The sequence below is a fragment of the Mustela lutreola genome, chromosome X (genome assembly GCF_030435805.1).
Source record: "Mustela lutreola isolate mMusLut2 chromosome X, mMusLut2.pri, whole genome shotgun sequence".
Classification (NCBI taxonomy): Eukaryota; Metazoa; Chordata; class Mammalia; order Carnivora; family Mustelidae; genus Mustela; species Mustela lutreola.
Window position 1 is genome coordinate 42,682,377 of NC_081308.1, and position 21,423 is coordinate 42,703,799.

General features: G+C 47.7%; 1 protein-coding gene across 1 annotated transcript; it reads right to left on the bottom strand.

The window, feature by feature from the left end:
* Nucleotides 1-558: 558 nt before the first annotated feature.
* On the bottom strand, nt 559-6,312 carry PCSK1N (proprotein convertase subtilisin/kexin type 1 inhibitor). Its single transcript, XM_059158371.1, has 3 exons — nt 6,120-6,312; nt 1,250-1,722; nt 559-923 (listed from the first exon to the last, which is right to left on the bottom strand). Exons 1-3 carry the CDS (start codon nt 6,231-6,233, stop codon nt 728-730), a joined length of 783 nt encoding a protein of 260 aa, XP_059014354.1. The 5' UTR covers nt 6,234-6,312; the 3' UTR covers nt 559-727.
* Between the last annotated feature and the right edge of the window lie 15,111 nt (nt 6,313-21,423).

The window sequence follows — 21,423 nt, forward strand, 5'->3', positions numbered from 1 at the left end:
ATATAACCTAAGACTGTGTAAAAGCGAGTGTGGGAATAAAGAGTGACAGGGAGATCAAGGAAAGCCTTATTGAGTGTTTGACATTTGTCCTATTTCCCTGCTTTGACAAATACGCTTTCTTCATGACCTGGAGGCCCAGGTTTAAATTTCTCAGAGGCAGAGTCTCTGGGGGGTGGGGGGGTTGGTTACTGACCCCTGGCCTGCAGTCCACTCCTTCTCTTTCCCCTGGTAGCCTTTCCCCCAGAGCAGGAAGGCTCGCCTCGGCCAGCCAGCACAGCCCAAACTACTCATGCCTCACGGCAGTCCCTTGGTCCCCAAAAGGATGGGCCCCAGGAAAATGCTACTTGCTACAGGCCCGAAAGTCCTCAGAGCCTTGTGGAGTGGGACCCAGGATCTGGGTGGTTACTGTCATTGTCTCTTTGGATGCCTCCCCCAGGAAAAGAGGCAGAGAGTGGGGGAGGGGGCCCCTCTGCCTTTGTCTGAGGGCGACCACCACCACTCATCCCACCGGACCCCACCCCGACCCTTAGCCAGAAACTGCCACTCTGGACAAGCACATAGCTGCTTCAAATCGCATTTATTGTGGGGCCAAAGGCGGGGATCTTGGGGTTTGAGGGCAGCAACTGCGGCCGACGGGTAAGCCGCTCTCAGTGTACCGACGGGGAGCAGTCGGGGTGTTGGGGTGGGGTGGTCCTGGGCCCGAGGGGGCTCAGAATCCAGGCGGTGCTCAGGGGGGCAGAAGGCGGCGCACCGGCGCCTGGGATGAGGGGGTCTCCAGGCGCTTCACCCGCAGCAGGGCCCCCAGCACGCCCTCAGGGGGCACCTCTGGGCCCAGATCCTGGTCCGCAGCACGGCGGAGGCGGCGCGGGGCAGCCACAGCCTCGGGATCTGGGCTTCCCGCGAGGATCCGCCCCAACAAGTACCTACAAAAGAACCGAGAGGAAGGCGATGAGCGTGTACCCGCGCATCAACGTCTCTGCCCTAGGACCCAGACGGCCCTGCAACTCCATACTGCCTGGGGACCCGGCCCAGAAACCCGGCATCGGAGCGCCCCTCCCTGGGACCGACAGTGCCGCTCCCCACTCTCCCCAGCCAGACACCTCGGACTCTACACCTTGGCTGGATGTTCTCCCTCCTTCCTAGGATCCCAGGGCCTAAGTGTCGGCGCCACGCTGTGAGGCAGGCCCCCGCCGCTCCTGCCGCCCCCGCGATGCAGGTGCCGCCCCCTGCCCACCCCTTGCCGGGGTACCTCAGCAGCTCCGGGTCCACGTCAGGCGTCTCGTCGCCGGCGTCCTCGGTCTCTGGGCCGGTGGGGCCGTCGTCGTAGACAGGGGGCCGGGGTCTGAGCGCAGCGGCAGGGGCAGGGGCCGGGACGAGCTGGGCGGCGAGGGCGGCAGGGTCCAGGCGGGCGCGGAGCAGGGCGCGGGCCAGCTGCGCGGCGGGCGCGTCGGGGTCGTCCTCCAGGCCCAGCGGGGGGTCGTTGGTGCGGGGGGAGCTCCAGGCGCGCAGCAGCTGCGCCAGGACTCGCGCCTGCTGATCCTCGGCCTCCTGCGCTTCGGCCCGCGCCCGCTCCTGCCTTTCGGCCTCCAGCAGGTGCGCCAGCGCCCGCGCCAGCTCCTGCACGGCCCCTGCCGCCTCGCCCCGGGGCGCTGCTCGCCGGAAGCGGCGGGGAGAGCCAGCCTCAGCCATGGGCGACGCAGCTGCGCCCAGGCCGCGGGGGTCCTGCCGGAAGACGTGGGAGGGGAGAGATGTCAGCGTCTGCCAGGCCAGGGACCCCCGCCGCCACCCAGGGGAACCCTGTGGACCTCAAACATCCCCAGATGCCGCCCAAGGCACCGCGGCCCCTCAAATATACCCAGACACCCCTAAGGTCACTGGAGACTCCCAAATATGTCCAGTCACACTGAAGACCACCAAAGACCGCTGGTTCCCCAACCCTTCAATGATTTCCCAGTGATTCAGGATTTGCCCCAGGGCTGCTGGAGAACAGGTGTCTTTATAGGAGGGGTGATGGTGTTTATGACAGCCATAGATTTTTCTATATTGATTTCGTGAACTGTAAGAATCATATTTGCATTTTATAGGTTCTTATTGTTCACTGCTTTTGCCCAAAGGGTAGCAGACTGTTCTGCACCTTGCATTTGGGAATCTGTCTGGATCAGTACTTTCAGTGCATCTTTTCTCTCTCCCTTTTCTCTTTCCTCCCTCCCTCCGTATCTCATTCCCTCCCTCTCCATCTCTCTCCCCCTTCCTCTGTTTTCATTTCTTTCCTCCGCATTGAATCCCTTTTGTATGGATGCACACATTTTATTTAACCAGTCTTCGACTGATGGATGACAGATGGACATTTATGGTGTTTCCAATCTTCTGTTATTACTTTTTTTTTTTTTTAAGATTTTGTCTTTTAAGCAATCTCTACACCCTATGTGGGGCTGGAACTCACAACCCCATCAAGAACCTGGCGCTCTACTGACTGAGCCAGCCAGGCACTCCACCCCCCCACCCCCCACCAATCTTTTGCTATTCTTATAATGTTGGGATGAGTAACCTTGTTCATATATTATTTGGTATGTGGTACGTGTGTAAATCTTTCTGTAGAATAAGTTACCCAATGATTAATTTTCAATCCAGACAGTTTTAAGGAATTTCAAAAAGCTTAAAGAAATAAAAACCGGTATCAAAAGTATGAGTAAGGAACAAAAAACCCCACAAAAATGACGATGAAGATTTGAAAAAGAAACATCTAGAAATGTATTTTCTTAATTTTTACTTATCTATTTGAGAGAGAGAGTGAAAGAGAATATGAGAGGGGAGAAGGTCAGAGGGAAAAGCAGACTCCCCATGGAGCTGGGAGCCCAATGGGGGACTCAATCCCAGGACTCCAGAATCATGACCTGAGCCAAAGGCAGTCGCCCAACCAACTGAAGCACCCAGGCGCCCTAGAAATATGTTTTAAGTGAAATTCAAAATGAAGGAGGCAAGGGGCACCTGGCTGGCTCAGTGGGTGGAGCCTGTGACTCTTGATTTCTCGGTTGTGTGATTGAGCCCTACACTGGGTGTAGAGAGGACTTAAAAGTGAAATCTTCAAAAAAAAAAAAATTAAATGGGCCAGTTAGACAGCAGATTCAGTCCAGCAGAAGGAAGTAATAGGATTGAACAGAACTTAAGAACAGATGCACAGATACTGACAATTGCTACATGGCAGAAGGGATACTCCGAGCAGTGGGGACAGGACTGGCTCTTTCAAAAACCCATGCAGGGGGGTGCCTGGGTGGCTCAGATGGTTAACCATCTGCCTTGGGCTCAGGTCAACCAAGCCCCACATTGGGTTCCCCGCTCGGCGGGAAGCCTGCTTTCCCTCTCCCACTCCCTATGCTTGTGTTCCTTGTTCCTGCTCTTGCTGTCTCTCCCTCTGTCAAATAAATAAATAAAATCTTTTAAAAAAAAAATCAACATGCAGGAACAACAAATAACCCAAACGTGGGAGCAATGAAAAGGAAAAGATGAGCAGGGACACCTGGATGGCTCAGTTGGCTCAGGTCATGATCCCAGGTCCTGGAATTGAGTCCCACATTGCATCATTGGGCTCCGAGTTCAGTGCGGAGCCTGCTTCTCCCTCTGCCTGATGCTCCCCCTGCTTGCGCTCTCTCTCTCTCTGACAGATAAATAAAATCTTTTAAAGAAAAGAGAAGATGAATAAACTGACTAATTAAAATGAAGAATTTCTTTTTATCCCAAGACACCATAAAAGAATGAACAGTCAAACCAGAGTGGGAGAAGAGGTCTGCAACACAGATAGTCAATAAAGGACTAGTATCCAGTATACCAAAAAATGCCTTGAAAGCGAAGAGAAAAACAAGCTAATATAAAAATAAGGAGGGGTAAAATAAATAAAAAATAAATAAAAATAAATTTTTAAAAAAATAAGGAGGGGTGCCTGGCTGGCTCTGTCAGAAGAGCTTGCGACTCTTGATCTCGGGGTCATGAGTTCGAACCCCACCCACGTGGGGTGTAGAGATTACTTATATAAAGAATGAAAACTAGATTTTAAAAATAGGGAAAATTGATGTCCAAGTATTTCACAAAAAAGGAAACAAATCGAGTAACAACTAAATACATGGAAAACAGTGAGCCTCATTAGCAATCAGGAAAATGCAAATTTAAGTGCCAGTGAGATACTAAGCATCATACATCCCAAAGAACTCAAACCTCCTAGTGATGCCCAATGCTGACATGGCTGTGGGAAAAACAGAAACTCTCATACATTGCTGATGGGAGTTCAATTGCCAAAATAACTTTGAAAAACAGTTCAGCAATGTCTAAAAAGCTGCACAAATCCTATGACCCACTCCTGGGTGTGGTACAACCCAGGGTAACTTTTGTACATATACTACTGGACCCAGGTTTGTGAAAAATCATATCGGGCACTGTTTGTGACAGCGCTGAAGTGGAGAGAGCGGGGGAGGGGGGATCCTGGAAGCTGCCCAAATGTCTACAGACATATTGAGAACACACATGAATCATGATATACTCAGACACTGATGATATCCTCAGAAAATGAAATATCAGGCAGCAATAAAAACAAATGAATTACGGCCATGCACTTCAATGTGCAAATGTGCATGGTGGATGCATCTCACAGGCGATGCAGAGCCAAAAAGAAAACAAACAAACAAAAAAAGCCAAACAGCAAAAAAACACACACAAAAAAACAAGGAATTCCACTGCAGGCTGAGACTACCAGATGCCCCGATGACTTCCTAGTGACCCCTAGTGACTAAAAGGAGCCTGATGCCTGGTATGATTCCATTTCTATGAAGAAAGGCTAAACAACATATTGTTTAGACCTACACACATATGTGATAAGCTACAAACAAAAGTAAGGAATCAATGAACAGAAAATACAGGATAACGATTAGGGAGCAAGTGGGTTGTTGTGCACAGGGGGCTGGCTCCCAGGGGCTTCTAACTATCGGTCATGCTCAATTTCTTAACCTGAGTGGTGGGTACACACAGGGGTTATTTTATCATTATTCCTTACATCATACATGTATGTTAACCATATTATGTCATATGTAAAATATTTAATAATTTTTTAAGTCCCCCACCCTTGATGAGTTGAAGGAGGATGTGCTCCAAGTGCCCTAGGCACCCATCACCCCTCAGCCCCTGGAGAATCACACACTCACCAGCAATCACAGCTTCCCATGGGTTCACACTCCCATGGGCTAACAAGCCTTAAGATGTCACACGCGCAACCTGACATTGCCACAGCCACACACGAGGAACTGCACACATTCACAGACGCTGCTGTCCATGTGGTCACAATGGCCAAGCTACCCAGATGCAAGGACACACATCACCCTTAAAGACACAATGCAGCCCAGAGACATCATGGCTCCTCTCCCCACAATGACACAGCTCCATAAAGGGACAGGGAGAAACAGCCTCCTGAACAGCCATACAAAATCCTAGTCGCTTGGTCCAACAGAACCAGAATGGGATGTGCACATGGGGCGGCAAAGACCACTCCCATCTAAAGAAGGAAATCACACACACACACACACACACACACACACACACGCCCATAGGTTAGCCATCCCCATAGGATTTACAAACAGTGTCCCTGAGACAAGTCAAACGCAGGAAGACCCCCAGCATCACCCTCACTGCACACCCAGACCCACAACTGCGCCCCTGCAGGGACGCTCGGAAGCGCTGACATCAAAGGATACGCACTTACAGAGACAGCACATTCTCACGCCCCAGTCAGCGCATCCCACACACAGTGACCTATGCGGACACCCCCTTCCTTCACGCTCGCTCGTCCCATGGACAGCACCACAAGCGACCAGCGGAGCGAGGCCCGGCCTGCGCCAGGTGCCAAGGGTGGGCAGGGCGTGGCTGCCAGCGGAGAACCGCACACCCGCAGGCGGAGTCTTGCGTGGCCTGGGCGCGGACGGGCGGAGGCCCCCGGACCCCCCTCTGGCCGATCTCCCCGCACGTCCGGGAGCAGGCGGGGGCCCGCGAGGACGAGGGGCCAGCAGCCGAGCACAGACCCTCGCTCGCCCACAGCCTCCTCCCGCCCACCCCCACCCGGTGCCCGACTGGTGTCGCACCTTTACCGGCCGCGCGCAGAACGCGAGGGGCGGCCGTAGTAAGGCCAACAGCAGCAGCACCAAAAGGCCGACGCCCCCGGCCCGCGGCCCGCCGAGCAGCGGCGACCACGCCATGCTGCCCCAGCGAGCCGGGCTCCGGACGGGCGGACTGGCTGGCAAATGCGCAGCGCTGGGGCGAGCCGGCAAGGCTGCGGTGCTTTGCGGCTGCGCGCGCGGGGGAACCCGGTCCTCCCCCTGCCCAACCCCCCCACTCCCCTCACCCCACCCCTCCTCCGTCTCCGGCCACTCTACGCAGGCGCAGCCCGGGAGCTCCAGCAACCCCTCCATCCTGCTTGTCGTCATGGAGATGCCCAAGGGGCAAGGTGGTAAACTGGAGCCTTCGATGGCGGTTGCCATGGCAGTCGGAGGGCGGTTACCGGGGCAACAGACCTTGCTGTCCCTTAGCAGACAGGCAGGCAAAATTGACTCAGTGGAGTGGAATGGGGATCTGGTCCCCGACCTCTCCCTCCCTGGGGAGGAGACATATGACTTTGTTCACTGGATAAACAGTTCCTCGCTGCTATGGGTGAGGATCGATACATAGATAAATAGATTTTACCCATACATTGTTCCAGAAAAGGGTCTCAAGCCACTTAAAATGATACATCCAAGGAAACAAAACTTTGGTAAAATTTGAGTAGACATTGGGCAAAAAATGTTGGGGAGGGAATGTTAGTGGCTATTTCTGGGTGGGGAGATAGATAATGGTTTGTCACTCTCTCCTTTACCCTTCTCTCTGTTGTCTGAAAAAAAATGTAATGAATATGCATCACTATTAAAATCAGATCAACATAAAGATATTTTCATTTAGGCATCAAAACAAACTATGCGGGCGCCTGGGTGGCTCAGTTAAGCATCTGCCTTCGGCTCAGGTCATGATCTCAGGGTCCTGGAATCGAGCCCCAGATTGGGCTCTCTGCTCAACAGTGAGTCTTCTTCTCCCTCTCCCTCTGTGCTCACTCTCTCTTTCCCTCTCTCACGTTCACTCTCTCTCAAATAAATAAATAAATCTTTAAAAAATAAAAAACAGGGGCACCTGGGTGGCTCAGTGGGTTAAAGCCTCTGCCTTCAGCCCAGGTCATGATCCCAGCGTCCTGGGATCGAGCCCCACATCTGGCTCTCTGATCAGCAGGGAGTCTGCTTCCCTTCCTCTCTCTCTGCCTGCCTCTCTGCCTACTTGTGACCTCTGTCTGTCAAATAAAGAAAGAAAATCTTTAAAAAAAAATAAAAAAAAATAAAAAACAAAGTATGGTAACATGGCACAAATTCAAAGTGAAGAAAGACACCTTGATGCTGCTATGAGTATATCTAATCCATTGATTCTGTCTCCATCTCTTCTGTATTACAAACAACTTTACAAGGAAAATCATTATACATATCCCTTTATGGTCCTGAAGATGATGTTCCCAGTGATGGGGTGACGAACACATGTTTAAGGTGGCTCCCATGATGCTTGTCTCCTGGTGTCCACAATCTTGTGTAATCCCCTCCCTTTTGAAAGTATGCATGACCAAAGGTGACCAGATATATGTAATAACATGTACATAATTACATCAGAAATGAGGTTGGTGGGGCGCCTGGGTGACTCAGACGGTTAAGCATCTGCCTTTGGCTCAGGTCATCATCCAAGGATCTTGGGATCGAGCCCCGCATCAGGCTCCCTGCTCCTCAGGGAGCCCACTTCTCCCTTTCCCTCTGCCTCCTGCTCCCCCTGCTTGTGCTCTCTCTCTCTCTCTGTCAAATAAACAAAATCTTAGAAAAAAAAAAAAAAAAGAAAGAAAGAAGGTTGGAACTGTTATGGGCGGGAGAGTCTGTGTTGGGTGAATGGAGGTGTTGGTTCTTGGAGTCCCCATGAAAGATTTACATGAGGATCCACAGTCAAAGGCAGCCAGAAGGAGGAAGTTAGCAAACACGAAGCAGTTTATTAAGGACAATGCTCACTCAAGAGTGGAGAGTGGGCATGCCCCGAGGTCGCAACTGCGCCAGGTTAGAGATGTCTTTTCTTTTTATCACAGCAGGGTGGTCTCTGACTGAGGTTGTTCTCAATCATCTAAGGGACTTCTCCTACCAGTTGGGAGGGGAGTTTTTGGCCCTACAAGGTTCTTGCTGGAAGTGTTATGGCCATTTTTCCCCCAGTGGGGGGGGGGGCATTTAAACTGGGCACAGACTGGTGGCTGGACCCCAGGCCAAGCTGGGGGTGTAATATATAATGTAAATATACAATAATAAAGCTCTAGGTTACCCTAGCCTCAGGTGGAGTGAAAGAGAGGTAGCCTCTAGGAACCGAAGGTGGTCCCAGCAGACAGCCAGCAAGAAATCAAAGCCCCCAGTCCTTCACCTGCAAGGAACTGAATTCTTTTTTTTACAAAAGATTTTATTTATTTATTTGGCAGAGAGAGACACAGCGAGAGAAGGAACACAAGCAGGGGGAGTGGAAGAGGGAGAAGCAGGCAGGTTCCCCGCTGAGCAGGGAGCCCAATGCAGGGCTCCATCCAAGGACCCCAGGGTCATGGCCAGAGCCAAAGGCAGATGCCTAATGACTGAGCCACCCAGGCGCCCCAAGGAACTGAATTCTGCCAATAGCCAGAGTGAACTTGGATCCTTCTCCAGTCAGGCCTCATATGAAACTGTAGCCCTTGTCAGCACCTTCATTTCAGCTTCATTAAGCCTGAAGCAGAGATCCCAGTTAAGCCACGTCCTGACCTCTGACCCACAGAAACTGTGAGTTAATGTTGTTGTTGTTGTGTGTGTGTGTGTGTGTGTGTGTGTTAAGATTTTATCTATTTATTAGACAGACAGAGATCACAAGTAGGCAGAGGAAGGCAGAGAGAGAGGAAGCAGACTCCCCGCTGAGCAGAGAGCCCAATGCGGGGCCAGGACCCTGGGATAATGACCCGAGCTGAAGGCAGAGGCTTTAACCCACTGAGCCACCCAGGCGCTCCTGTTGTGTGTTGTTTTAAGCTGAGAAGTAACATATCATCAACAAACTAGGAATAGAAAAGAACACCTTCAACCTGAAGAAGGACAAAAGCCCATAGCTAACATCATACTTAACAGTGGATCAAGATCAAGACAAGGATGTTCCAGGGGCACTTGGCTGTTTCAGTCAGTATAGCATATGACTCTTGATCTTGGGGTGGTGAGTTCAAGCCCCATATTAGGTGTAGAGCTTACTTAAAAAAAAAAAAAAAAGATAGGGATGTTTCCTCTCGCTTTTATTTGACATTCTAGCCAGGGCACTTGGGCAAGAAGAAAAAAGCATCCACAGTGGAAAGGCAGAAATGAAATCATTTCATTTGCAAATGATGTGACCTTATACATGGATAATCTTTTTTTTTTTTTAAAGATTTCATTTATTTGACAGAGATCACAAGTAGGCAGAGAGGCAAGCAGAGAGAGAGAAAGGAAAGGAAGCAGGCTCCCCGCTGAGCAGAGAGCCCAATGCGGGGCTCCATCCCAGGACCCTGAGATCATGACCTGAGCCGAAGGCAGAGGCTTAACCCACTGAGCCACCCAGGCGCCCCTACATGGATAATCTTAAGGAATCTACAACAAAAACATTAGAGTTAATAGATGAGACCGGCAAGGTTGCAGGATATAAGATCAATATTAGAAAACTCAATGTTATGTCTATACATGAGCTATGAACCATCCAAAATGAAAGAAAACAATTCCATTTGCAGTACCATCAAAAAGAATAAAAACACTTAGGGACAAATTTAACAAAATAAGGGCAAGACTGTAGCCTGGAAACCACGAAAACCATCTAACATAAGCCCAAATCCACATAATCACTTTCTTCCAACACTCCTCTTTTAGATACTCCATGGTTCTCCACGGCATGTGGTGTCCCTCACAAGCTAATAAACCCGGGTTGGTTTGACTGCAGCTGTGTTCCTGATGGTCTTTGACTAATGGGCACTAACACAAATGGAGAAGGTTTTGCTGAGATTGGGCAGAAATCCTCACTGCCCTACTCTGTTCTGAGACCTTCAACTCAGTAAGAGTGCACATATCTGAAACCCCTTGTGTCTCCAGCTAATTGAGTCACCTCCCTGCCCATGCTTGGCTTGGGAGTAAGTTCACAGAGCCTCAAATATAGGCAATTCAATGAGGTCCTCTGCATTGGATGTTTTGTTTGTTTTCCTAAGAATGAGGATACCCCAGACTTTGGTTATCTGATCAGATACATAGTGTTACTTGGTAAATTTGTTTTCTAGATTTCTAGCACCTGTTTCTGTGGTCTGTCCAATTGTATATGTGAAACATATAAGTGTTATATTTAGTTACATAGTTGAGCATTCCTTGACAACAAAAGGAAAAAGTCTATAGGAAGAGAAAGAGCATAGCCCTGACATTTGTTCCCAAACTGGCCTTGGGGGCTGAGAAGTCCCTCTCTCTTCAGACCAGCATCCTTTGGACAAACAAGCCTTGGATCACCATTAGAAAATCTGATGCGGAAACAGTCTCAAATAGATGTTTGTACACATGTGTTCATAGCAGCGCTATTCACAACAGGTAAACACGGAAGGAAACCAAGTGTCCGTCGGTGGATGAGTGGATAAACAAAATATCATATATACCTACAATGGAATATTATTCAGCCTTTAAGGAAGGAAATTCTGATACATGTGACCAAATGGATGAACACTGAGGACATTATGCTAAGTGAGATAAGCCAGTCCCCAAAAGAAGAATACTGAAGGAGTCTACTAACATGACGTACTTAGAAGAGTCAAAATCTTAGAGACAGAAAGTAGAATGGTTGGTTACCAGGGACTGTGGGAGAGGGGAGAAGAGGAAGTTAGTGTTTAATGAGTACAGGGTTCAGGGTTTTTTTTAAAGATTTTATTTATTTGAGAGAGAGCACGCTCCAGCACGAGTTGGGGGGGGGTGCACAGGGAGAGAGAGGGAAAGAGGAAGAAGCAGACTCCCCACTGAGCAGGGAGCCCTACACACCGGGATCCTAAGACCCTGTGATCACGACCTGAGCCACCCAGGCACCCCTGGAGTTTCAGTTTTATAAGATGAAAAGAGCTGGGGCATCTGGATGGCTCAATGGGTTAAGTCTCTGCCTTTGGCTCAGATCATAATCTCAGGGTCCTGGGATCGAGCCCCACATCGGGTTTTCTGCTTAGCGGGGAGCCTGCTTCCCCCTCTCTCTCTGCCTGCCTCTCCGCCCACTTGTGATCTCTCTCTCTCTCTGTTAAAATCTTAAAAAAAAAAAAAAAAAAAAAACAGATGAAAAGAGCTATGGAGATGGATGGTGGTGATAGTTGCACAATATTATGAACGTATTTAACACTACTGAAATGTACACTTAAAATGGTAAAGATAGTACATTTTATGTTATGTGTATTTCATCACAATAAAACAAACAAAACATACATGAATTTCTTCTTCAGTCTTGTCTTTGTGTCCCTGAGAATTGCTTTGTTTAATTTCATCCGCTCAGTCAGGAGGGTTTTTATTCCTGGCCCACCACCATGACGATTGGCCTTTAGTGGGAATTTAGAAACACCAGCTACACAACACCCCCTTATGGAGCACTGCGATTCTCATGGGATCTTCCCAGTCTAAAACTGTGCCTATCAGGCCAAGCACCTGTGTCCTTCATGTTTTTTTCAGCAGAATGTCAACATAAATGTTTATCTAACCACAACTGGCATAATTTCACCAGAGAAATGTCAAAATTGCAGTAACTACTTTGGGAAACTTCTGCCATGAGAAAGATTGTTCATTTGAGGGCCACCTTAGAACAAAAAGGGCATCTGGGGGCATCTGGGGGGTGGCTCCATGGGTTAAGCATCTGGGTCTCGATCTCAGGGTTGGCAGTTCAATGCCCTCATGGGGCTCCACAGTGGGCGTGTCACCCACTTAAAAAAGGAAATTTATACAATTTTTTAAAAGAGCAATAATGGCATAAATCCACACAAAGAGATGGCTTGTTTCCGTTATCTAAGAGAGAGATCATCTTGTTTAACAAAGGAGACACCCTTCTCTTCATTTCTGTATTTGGGGATTAAGGAGTGTCGACATTTAAGATTTTATTTATTTATTTATTTATTTAATAGAGAGCGCACGCAGGATCTCACGTGGGGGTTGGGGGGAGCAAAGGGGGAGGGAGAGAGAGGGAGAAAGAATCTCAAGCAGATTCCTCACCAAGCACAGAGCCTGGGGGCAGGGAAGGCAGGTTCCATTTCATGATCCTGAAATCACCACACCAGCTGAAACCGAGTTGGACACTTAACTGACTGACCCACCCAACTTTTTTAAAAAAGATTTATTTATTTATTTGAGAGACAGCAAGCGAGCACATATGCAGTCAAGCTGGGGGAAGGGCAGAGGAAGAGGAGAAGCAGTCTCCCCTCTGAGCGTGGAGCCCTCCTTGGGATTGATCCCACAACACTGAGACTATGGTCCAAGTGGAAATCAAGAGTCAGCTACATGACTGAGCCACCCAGGTGCTCCAAGGAGTGAGGAATTTTTTTTAAAGATTTTATTTATTTATTTGGGCACCTGGGTGGCTCAGTCATTAAGCGTCTGCCTTTGGCTGAGGTCATGATGCCAGGGTCCTGGGATCGAGCCCCGTATCAGGCTCCCTGCTGGACAGGGAGCCTGCTTCTCCTTCTCCCACTCCCCCTGCTTGTGTTCCCTCTATTGCTGTATCTCTCTGTCAAATGAATAAATAAAATCTTCAAAAATAAGATTTTATTTATTTGAGAGAGAGAGATAGTGACAGATAGAGAAAGAGATACAGGTAGGGAGGAGAGAGAGAAGCAGGGTCCCTGCTGAGCAAGAAGCCTAATGCGGGACACGATCCCAGGACCCTGGGATCATGCCCTGAGCTGAAGGCAGACACTGAACCGACTGAGCCACCCAGGAGCCCCAGAGTGCTGACTTTTTTTAATACTATGCCTTGATAAAATTACCAAAGGCCCAATTTATTGTTTAAATCAGCTGTAATAACTCCCATTTTGTATTTATTTGATGGGACACCTGGGTGGCTCAGTTGGTTAAGCAGCTGCCTTCGGCTCAGGTCATGATCCCAGCGTCCTGGGATCGAGTCCCACATCGGGCTCCTTGCTTGGCAGGGAGCCTGCTTCTCCCTCTGTCTGTGCCTGCCATTCTGTCTGCCTATCCTCGCTCGCTCTCTCTCTCTCTCTCTCTGACAAATATATAAAATCTTTAAAAAAAAAAAGATGTATTTATTTGAAAGAGAGAGAATGTGCACATGGGAGAGGGGCAGAGGAAGAGGGAGAAAGAGAAGGAATCCTCAAGCAGACTCCCCACTGTGCATGGAGCCTGATGCAGGGCTACATCCCAGACCCCAAGGCCATGACCCCAAGGGCAACCAAGCACCTTCCACCTAACCAACTGAGGCACCCAGGTGCCCCATCTCTTTTCTTATTTTTTTAAAGACTTTATTTATTTATTTGACAGAGAGAGAGAGAGAGAGAGAGAGAGAGAGAGCACACAAGCAGGCAGGGAGGTAGGCAGAGGGAGAGAGAGAAGGAGGCTCCCCGCTGAGCAGAGAGCCCAATGTGGGACTTGATTCCACCCGGAACTCTGGGATCATGACCTGAGCCAAAGACAGATGCTTAACTGACTGACCCACCCAGGCGCCCTCTTTTATTTTTTATTATTTTATTGGCTCTTTTGAGAGAGGGTTGAAGGGTAGAGGGAGAGAATCCCCTCGATCCCAGGACCCATGGGATCACGACCTGAAGCAAAATCAAGAATCAGATTCTTTAACCAACTGAGCCACTCAGGAGCCCCTGCAATAATTCTATTTTGAGTATTTTTAAAAAGATTTTACTTATTCATTTGACAGAGAGAGAGGGAATACAAGCAGGGGGAGTGGGAGAGGGGGAAGCAGGCTTCCTGCTGAGCAGGGAGCCCAATTCGGGACTCGATCCCAGGACCCTGGGATTATGACCTGAGCCAAAGGCAGATGGTTAATGACAAAGCCACCCAGGAGCCTCTCCTTTGAGTGTGTTTATGTCAGATTGTATTTTCACACAGCCAAAATTCCTCCCCTCTCCTTGTAGAGGGAATATAACTAGATTTTTATGATGATAATTCCTCTCTTTTAAAAAAAAAAAGATTTTATTTATTCATTTGACAAACAGAGATCACAAGTAGGCAAAGGAACAGGCAGAGAGAGAGAGGAGGAAACAGGCTCCCTGCTGAGCAGAGAGCCAGATGTGGGGCTCAATCCCAGGACCCTGAGATCATGACCTGAGCCGAAGGCAGAGGCTTTAACCACTGAGCCACCCAGGTGCCTCTAATTTCTTTCTTTTTAAAAGATTTTATATATCTATTTATTTGGGACAAAGAGTGCACATATGCAGGGTGAGTGGCAGGCAGAGGGAGAGGGAGAATCAGACTCCCTGCCAAGCAGAGAGCCTGACATGGGGCTCCATCCCAGGACCCTGGGATCATGGCCTGAGCCAAAGGCAGACACCCAACTGACTGAGCCACCCAGACGCCCCTTACAGTGATAATTTCATGTTCATCTGAAGGCACCTCAGGATCCCTTATTAAAATGGACAACAAATGAAGGCAATTCTATATCTTTTGCCATACTTCAGATAGCCTTAAGAAGAATGGAAGGTAGCAAAACTGCTTCGTGGTATTAGCTACAATAGCAGAGCTAAATTGGCCTTGATACTGTACCAACATTGATGGGGTAACTTAAAGGATCTTGCTGAGGTGGTCCCCTTGAATGTCATACCTCCAATGACACAATCATGGCAAATACTGTAAAGGTAGGACATGGGTAGGAACCCAAAACTTGAAGTCCCTTTAAACACCTCCAAATGGGTTATGAGCATGTTCTGGCTGTGGTTTATTTTCTAGGCCAACTGAGATTTTCATTGGCAGAGAGCCTTTGCTATAAGGGGAGGGGAAATTGCTTCCTTTTGTATTTGAATCTCAACTTGTCTCTCCAGTAACAGGGGCGCACATTGCACTCATTTAAATAACTGTCCTCTAAAACCTTACTCACAAACCCTACAGTCATTAGCATCCATAAGCTTCAGAAAAAGTAGAGACTTAATGGGATTCTATTTTTTTTAATTTTTAAATTTTATTTTAAAGATTTTATTTATTTGACAGACAGAGATCAAAAGTAGGCAAAGAGGTAGGCAGAGAGAGAGGAGGAAGCAGTCTCCTTCTGAGCAGAGAGCCCGATGCGGGACTCAATCCCAGGACCCTGGGATCATGACCTGAGCTGAAGGCAGAGGCTTTAACCTACTGAGCCACCCAGGTACTCCCTTAGTTGAATTCTAAACGTAAAAACAGCAGAAAACAAACTGATGGTTGCCAGAGGGGAAGGGGTGGGGGGAGTAGGCACAAATGGGTGACGGCTAGTGGGATGTACAGGTTTCCAGTTATGGAATGAACCAGTCATGGGGAGAAAAGGCACAGCATAGGGAACACAGTCGACGGTATTGTAATGGTGTTGTATGGTGACACAGGGTAGCTATACTTGTGGTCAGCAGAGCATCGCATATAGAGATGATGAATCACTATGAATTATTATGTGTTCCTGAAACTAATGTGACAGCGTATGTCAACTAAACTGGAATTACAAAAAAATTCAGGGCGCCTGGCTGGCTCAGTTGGTTAAGCGTTTGCCTTCAGCTCAGGTCATGATCTTAGTGTGCTGGGATTGAGTCCCACATCAAATCTTGCTCCCTGCTGAGCAGGGAGCCTGCTTCTCTCTCTCCCCTTCCCCCTGCTCGTGATCTCTCTCAATCTCTCTCAAATAAATAAAATCTTTAAAAAAAAAATCAACACACCTCTGGGGCGCCTGGATGGCTTGGTCGGTTAAGATCTGCCTTTGGCTTAGGTCATGATTTCAGGATCCTGGGATGGAGCCCAGGGTCTGGCTGTGTGCTCAGCAGGGAGTCTGCCTGTCCCTCTCCCTTTGTTCCTCCCCCCACTTGTGCTCTCTCTCCCTCTCAAACAAACAAAGAAACAAACAAATAAATAAGTTATTTTAAAAAAAAGTCAAAACACTTCTGAGAACCCCTCAAACTTTCAGAGACTAAAGTATTGCCACTAGCCTTGATAACAGCAAGATATAAACCCTCCGGGGACCACCTCTGGTTAGTTACTTCTGAGTTAATAACAGACCACCCCATGTGTTTTGTAATTTCACTTTCAATACAAGATTCTACCCTATTACAGGTCAATGCGACTTCATACTGCCAGAGACTCCTATGATGCCACCAGATGTCTCCCTAAGAGGTTTGAGCTGCATTTACGAAGTATCCACCTACGGGTGCCCGACTGGCTCAGTAGGAGGAGCGAGCAACTCAATCTCCTGAATTCGAGCTCCATGTTGGGTGTAGTGATTACTTAAAAAATAAACAAATTTCAAAATATCCACCCAAACACAGCCTGCATGATCAAAGGGAAAACTGCCCTTGAACTTCTTGAAAAAGACATTAATAGGCATCAAACAGGATTCTTAGGAATTCTCTGGAAGCCGATGACTGCAGAGGTGTGGAGGTTCTCCCCAAGATGACAAGACTAATTTTCTGATTCTACAGCACCCTTTTATTCTTTTTATCCCACTATGCATTTTTTAAAAGATTTTTATTTATTTATTTGAGACAGAGTGAGAGCGAGAGAGATCACAGAGGGAGAGGGAGAAGCAGACTTGCCACCGGGCAGGGAGTCTGATGGTCTCAATCCCAGGTCACCAAGATCACCACCCAAGTGGAAGGCAGATGCTTAACCGATTGAGCTACCCAGGCGCCCCATTCCACTATGAATCCCGACTATTACTATATCTTAACACCCTCTAGTAACCAAGTAAAATATCTTTCAAATTATCTCCTTTTAAAATTTAAATTAGATTCAATTAGCATATAGTGTATTATTAGTTTCAGAGGTAGAATTTAGTGAGTCATCAGTTCATATCACACCCCGTGCTCATTCCATCAAGTGCCCTCCTTAATGCCCATCCCCCAATTACCCCAGGCCCCCAGCCCCCTCCCCAGATCTCCCTTACTTTCACCCTGTTACTTTTGAGCTCCTATGATCTCCCTCTGTTACTTAAGGAAAAATAAAACCCTCTTGGGTGTTTTCTCAGACAATGGCTACTATTCTGAATTTGTTTATTCTCTCTCTCTCTCTTTCTTTCAAGCACACACACTCATCCACCTGACAAAAATTTTATAGCTGTTCTTCCAAATACCTCCAAAGGTAGCTTTCTTTTTTATAGGTCCCTTCTGGTACTGACATTGCCCTCAAAAAAATTAATCCCAAACCTTGATTTTGTAAAAACTGGACACTGGCCTCACAGAATGCTTCTGCTGAGCTCAGTACGAACCTAGCAGCCAAGCCCTAGAACCATGAGAAATGGGGGTTGGGGCATTTTTGTTCTTAAAACATTCTGGCCGGTTTCATTGTTATTGTTTAACTCTGCTCAAGACATCTTCCCCTTCAGAGGGATACAAATAGCCTTTTCCCTGCTGTAATAAATGATATATATATACTCTCAATGCAGAGGACCCACTTACACCAGCCTACTGCAGCACTGCCTTATCCTGTGTATTCAGAATAATTGCTCCAGACACAGAGCTGTTTAAAACTACCGCCCTCCTGTGGACGTTTCCCTGAGGCTCTCCAGAGATCAACAATGAGGCAAGCATACACTCCTTGGAACTGCTACAGAAACAGCTGGCTCAGGATGCCCGGGTACCTCAGTTGGTTAAGCGTCTGCCTTCCCTTCAGGTCATGATCCCAGGGTCCTGGGATCAAGTCCTGCATTGGGCTCCTTGCTCTGCGGGGACTCTGCTTCTCCCTCTGCCTGCAGCTCCCCCTGCTTGTGCTTGCCCTCCCTCTCTCTCTCTGTCAAATAAATAAATAAAATCTTTAAAAAAATTAAATAGGGGTGCCTGGGTGGCTCAATGGGTTAAAGCCTCTGCCTTCAGCTCAGGTCATGATCCCAGGGTCCTGGGCTCGAGCCCTGCATCGGGTTCTGTGCTCGGCAGGGAGCCTGCTTCCTCCTCTCTGCCTGCCTCTCTGCCTACTGGTGATCTCTGTCAAGTGGGTGAATAAAATCTTTAAAAAAAAATTAAATAGCTGGTTCCTTCTTCATGGCAGCTGCTGTTTTCCATGGTAGGGAAAACAGTTGTGGAAAAACTGGTCGCAAACTCATCTCTGACCTTAGCAGATGCCACACATGACACAACTTCTATTCTAGAAGTGCAGCTAACCAGCTTAAATGTAAATTCATTAGCTAGAGCTGTCACAAGCCATTTCATAACCTCGGATTTCTTTTCAGCCAGTGAAGGGGAAGGGAAATGGGGAGATGATGCTCAGGGAACACTCTTTGTGGCACTTACAGAAATACTACAGGTGAAGTAGAGCACTTTCTTATGAGACTAAAAGAAAAAGCCACCTGGCTCTCTAGAGACTGGTTAGACTTTGGGACATGGTTCCATGGCCTGAGTGTGGCCCGGTCATTTAGGCCCCGGTCTCCGAGGTTTATTATGAAGACTAATTATTTTTTTTAAAGATTTTATTTATTTACTTGACAGAGATCACAAGCAGGCAGGCAGAGGCAGGCAGAGAGAGAGAGGGGTGCGAAGCAGGTTCCCTGCTGAGTAGAGAGCCCGATGCAAGGCTTGATCCCAGGACCCTGAGATCATGACCCGAGCTGAAGGCAGAGACTTTAACCCACTGAGCCACCCAGGCGCCCCTATAAAGACTAATTATTATGAAGACTTATTTTTTTAAAATATTTTAATTATTTATTTGTCAGAGAGATAGAGAGAGTACAGGCAGGCAGAGTGGCAGGCAGAGACAGAAGGAGAAGCAGGCTCCCCGCGGAGCAAGGAGCCCAATGTGGGACTCAATCCCAGGATGCTGGGATCATGACCTGAGCTGAAGGCAGCCACTTAACCAACTGAGCCACCCAGGCACCCCTTATGAAGACTTATTATGAACTTATTATGAGACTAATCATCATCTTGTTTTTGGTACTACCTGTGTATGTACCCTGCTCAGAACCTTAAACAGCCACGGTGCAGCCCTTGTCACATCAGGGGATTTGACACAAACACATCTGACACAGACCCAAATCTTGTAAGGTCTTTCCTTAACTGAGATGCCCAAGGATTCTCCACTGTGTGTATTCCCCCTTGTTGCAATGAGCTAATACACCCAACTTTGTTGAATCACTAGGGTGTTCTGGTAGTCTTTGGCTGAAGTCCGAGGACATTATTTGCTTAAAAAATCCAAGAGAACTGGGGTGCACGGGTGGCTCAGTTGGTTGAACATCCAACTCTTGGTTTCTGCTCAGTTTGTGATCTCAGGATCATAAGATCGAACCCGGAGTTGGGCTTGGTGCTCAGCGGGGAGTCTGCTTGAGATTTTCTCTCTCTCCCCTCCACTTGGTCCTTCCGACTTGTGCTCTGTCTCTAAAATTAATAAATAAATCTTTTAAATTTATTTTTATTTATTTTTAATTTTTAAAATGATTTCATTTATGTATTTGACAGAGATCACAAGTAGGCAGAGAGGTAGTCAGAGAGAGGGGAGGAAACAGGCTCCCGCTGAGCAGAGAGCCTGATGCGGGGCTCGATCCCAGGAACCCCAGACCATGACCTGAGCCGAAGGCAGAGGCCTAACCCACTGAGCCACCCAGGTTCCCCTAAATAAATCTTTTTTAAAAAATCCAAGAAAATCATCTAAAACACTTTTAGACCTAATAAGAAAGGTGAGCAAGGTGGCCAGAAACAAGACCAAAGTGAAATTGAATGTCCTTCCTTTACAGACACTTAAAATTTTTTTTAAGATTTTTTAAATTTATATATTTGACAGACAGAGATCACAAGCAGGCAGAGAGGCAGGCAGAGAGAGAGAGAGAGAGAGGGAAGCAGGCTCCCCACTGAGCAGAGCGCCCAACGCGGGGCTCGATCCCAAGACCCTGAGATCACGACCCGAGCCGAAAGCAGAGGCCTTAACCCACCAAGCCACCCAGGCGCCCCGACACTTAAAAATTTTTAAATGTAGTAGAAAAGGACATTGTTCGTTATGGTAAGAAAATACAACTTCCTGCGAATACCTTGAACAAGAAAAGTATGAGCTCTATCGATTTACAGAAGAAAAGAAAAAGGGGCCCAAATGAATGGAAAGAGACGTTGTGTTCCAGGCATGAAGAATCAACACTGGGGATCCCCAAATTAATCTATATATTCAATTTAATGCAAGTAGGATTCTTTTTTCATCCCCTAAATTATGAAATATCTTCAAATGGACAACAATCTGCAGAAGATAGTAATATAATGGACACCTGTGAACTCTCAACATTTTGTCATTTGCTCCCAATTTTTTTCCTTTAAGAAACAAAATATTTCGGGGCGCCTGGGTGGCTCAGTGGGTTAAGCCGCTGCCTTCGGCTCAGGTCATGATCTCAGGGTCCTGGGATCGAGTCCCGCATCGGGCTCTCTGCTCAGCAGGGAGTCTGCTTCCTCCTCTCTCTCTCTCTCTGCCTGCCTCTCTGCCTACTTGTGATCTCTCTCTGTCAAATAAATAAATAAAATCTTTAAAAAAAAAAAAAAAAAGAAAGAAACAAAATATTTCAGGGGACCAGGGTGGCTCGGTCAGTTAGGTGACTGCCTTTGGCTTAGGTCATGATCCCAGGGTCCTCGGATGGAGCTCCACTTTGGGCTCCCTGCTCGGAGGGGAGCCTGCTTCTTCCTCTCCCTCTGCCCCTGCCCACCAACTGTGTGTGCATGCTCTCTCTCTCATAAATAAATAAAATAAATAAAATCTTAAAAAAAAAAAGAAAAAATATTTCAGCTCCAGCTGAAACCTGGAGGTTAGCTCCCTCTACTCTGTTCTTTTTTTTTTTTTTAACTTATTTTTAAATTTATTTGAGAGAGAGCAGAATACATGAGGGAGCACTAGCAGGGGGAGGGGCAGAGGGAAATGGAGATACGGACTCCCCGCTGAGCAGGGAGCCCAACACAGGGACTCAATCTCAGGACCCCGGGATTACAACCAAAACTGAAAGCAGATGGTCAACTCAGCCACCTGGGCGCACCTCTGGTCCATTCTATCCTGCCTTCACCCTCTGATGTGAATGCAACACCGAGTTTCTTATTGATCGTTCCCTTGCGCTTTTTTATTCTTTCATTAGCTCATCAGGGACCCATGAACTGTACATATTGTTCCCATGTGTTTACTGCAAATATTGTACTCTACACAGCAGTCTTTGGCTTTCCTTCTTCTGTGTCAT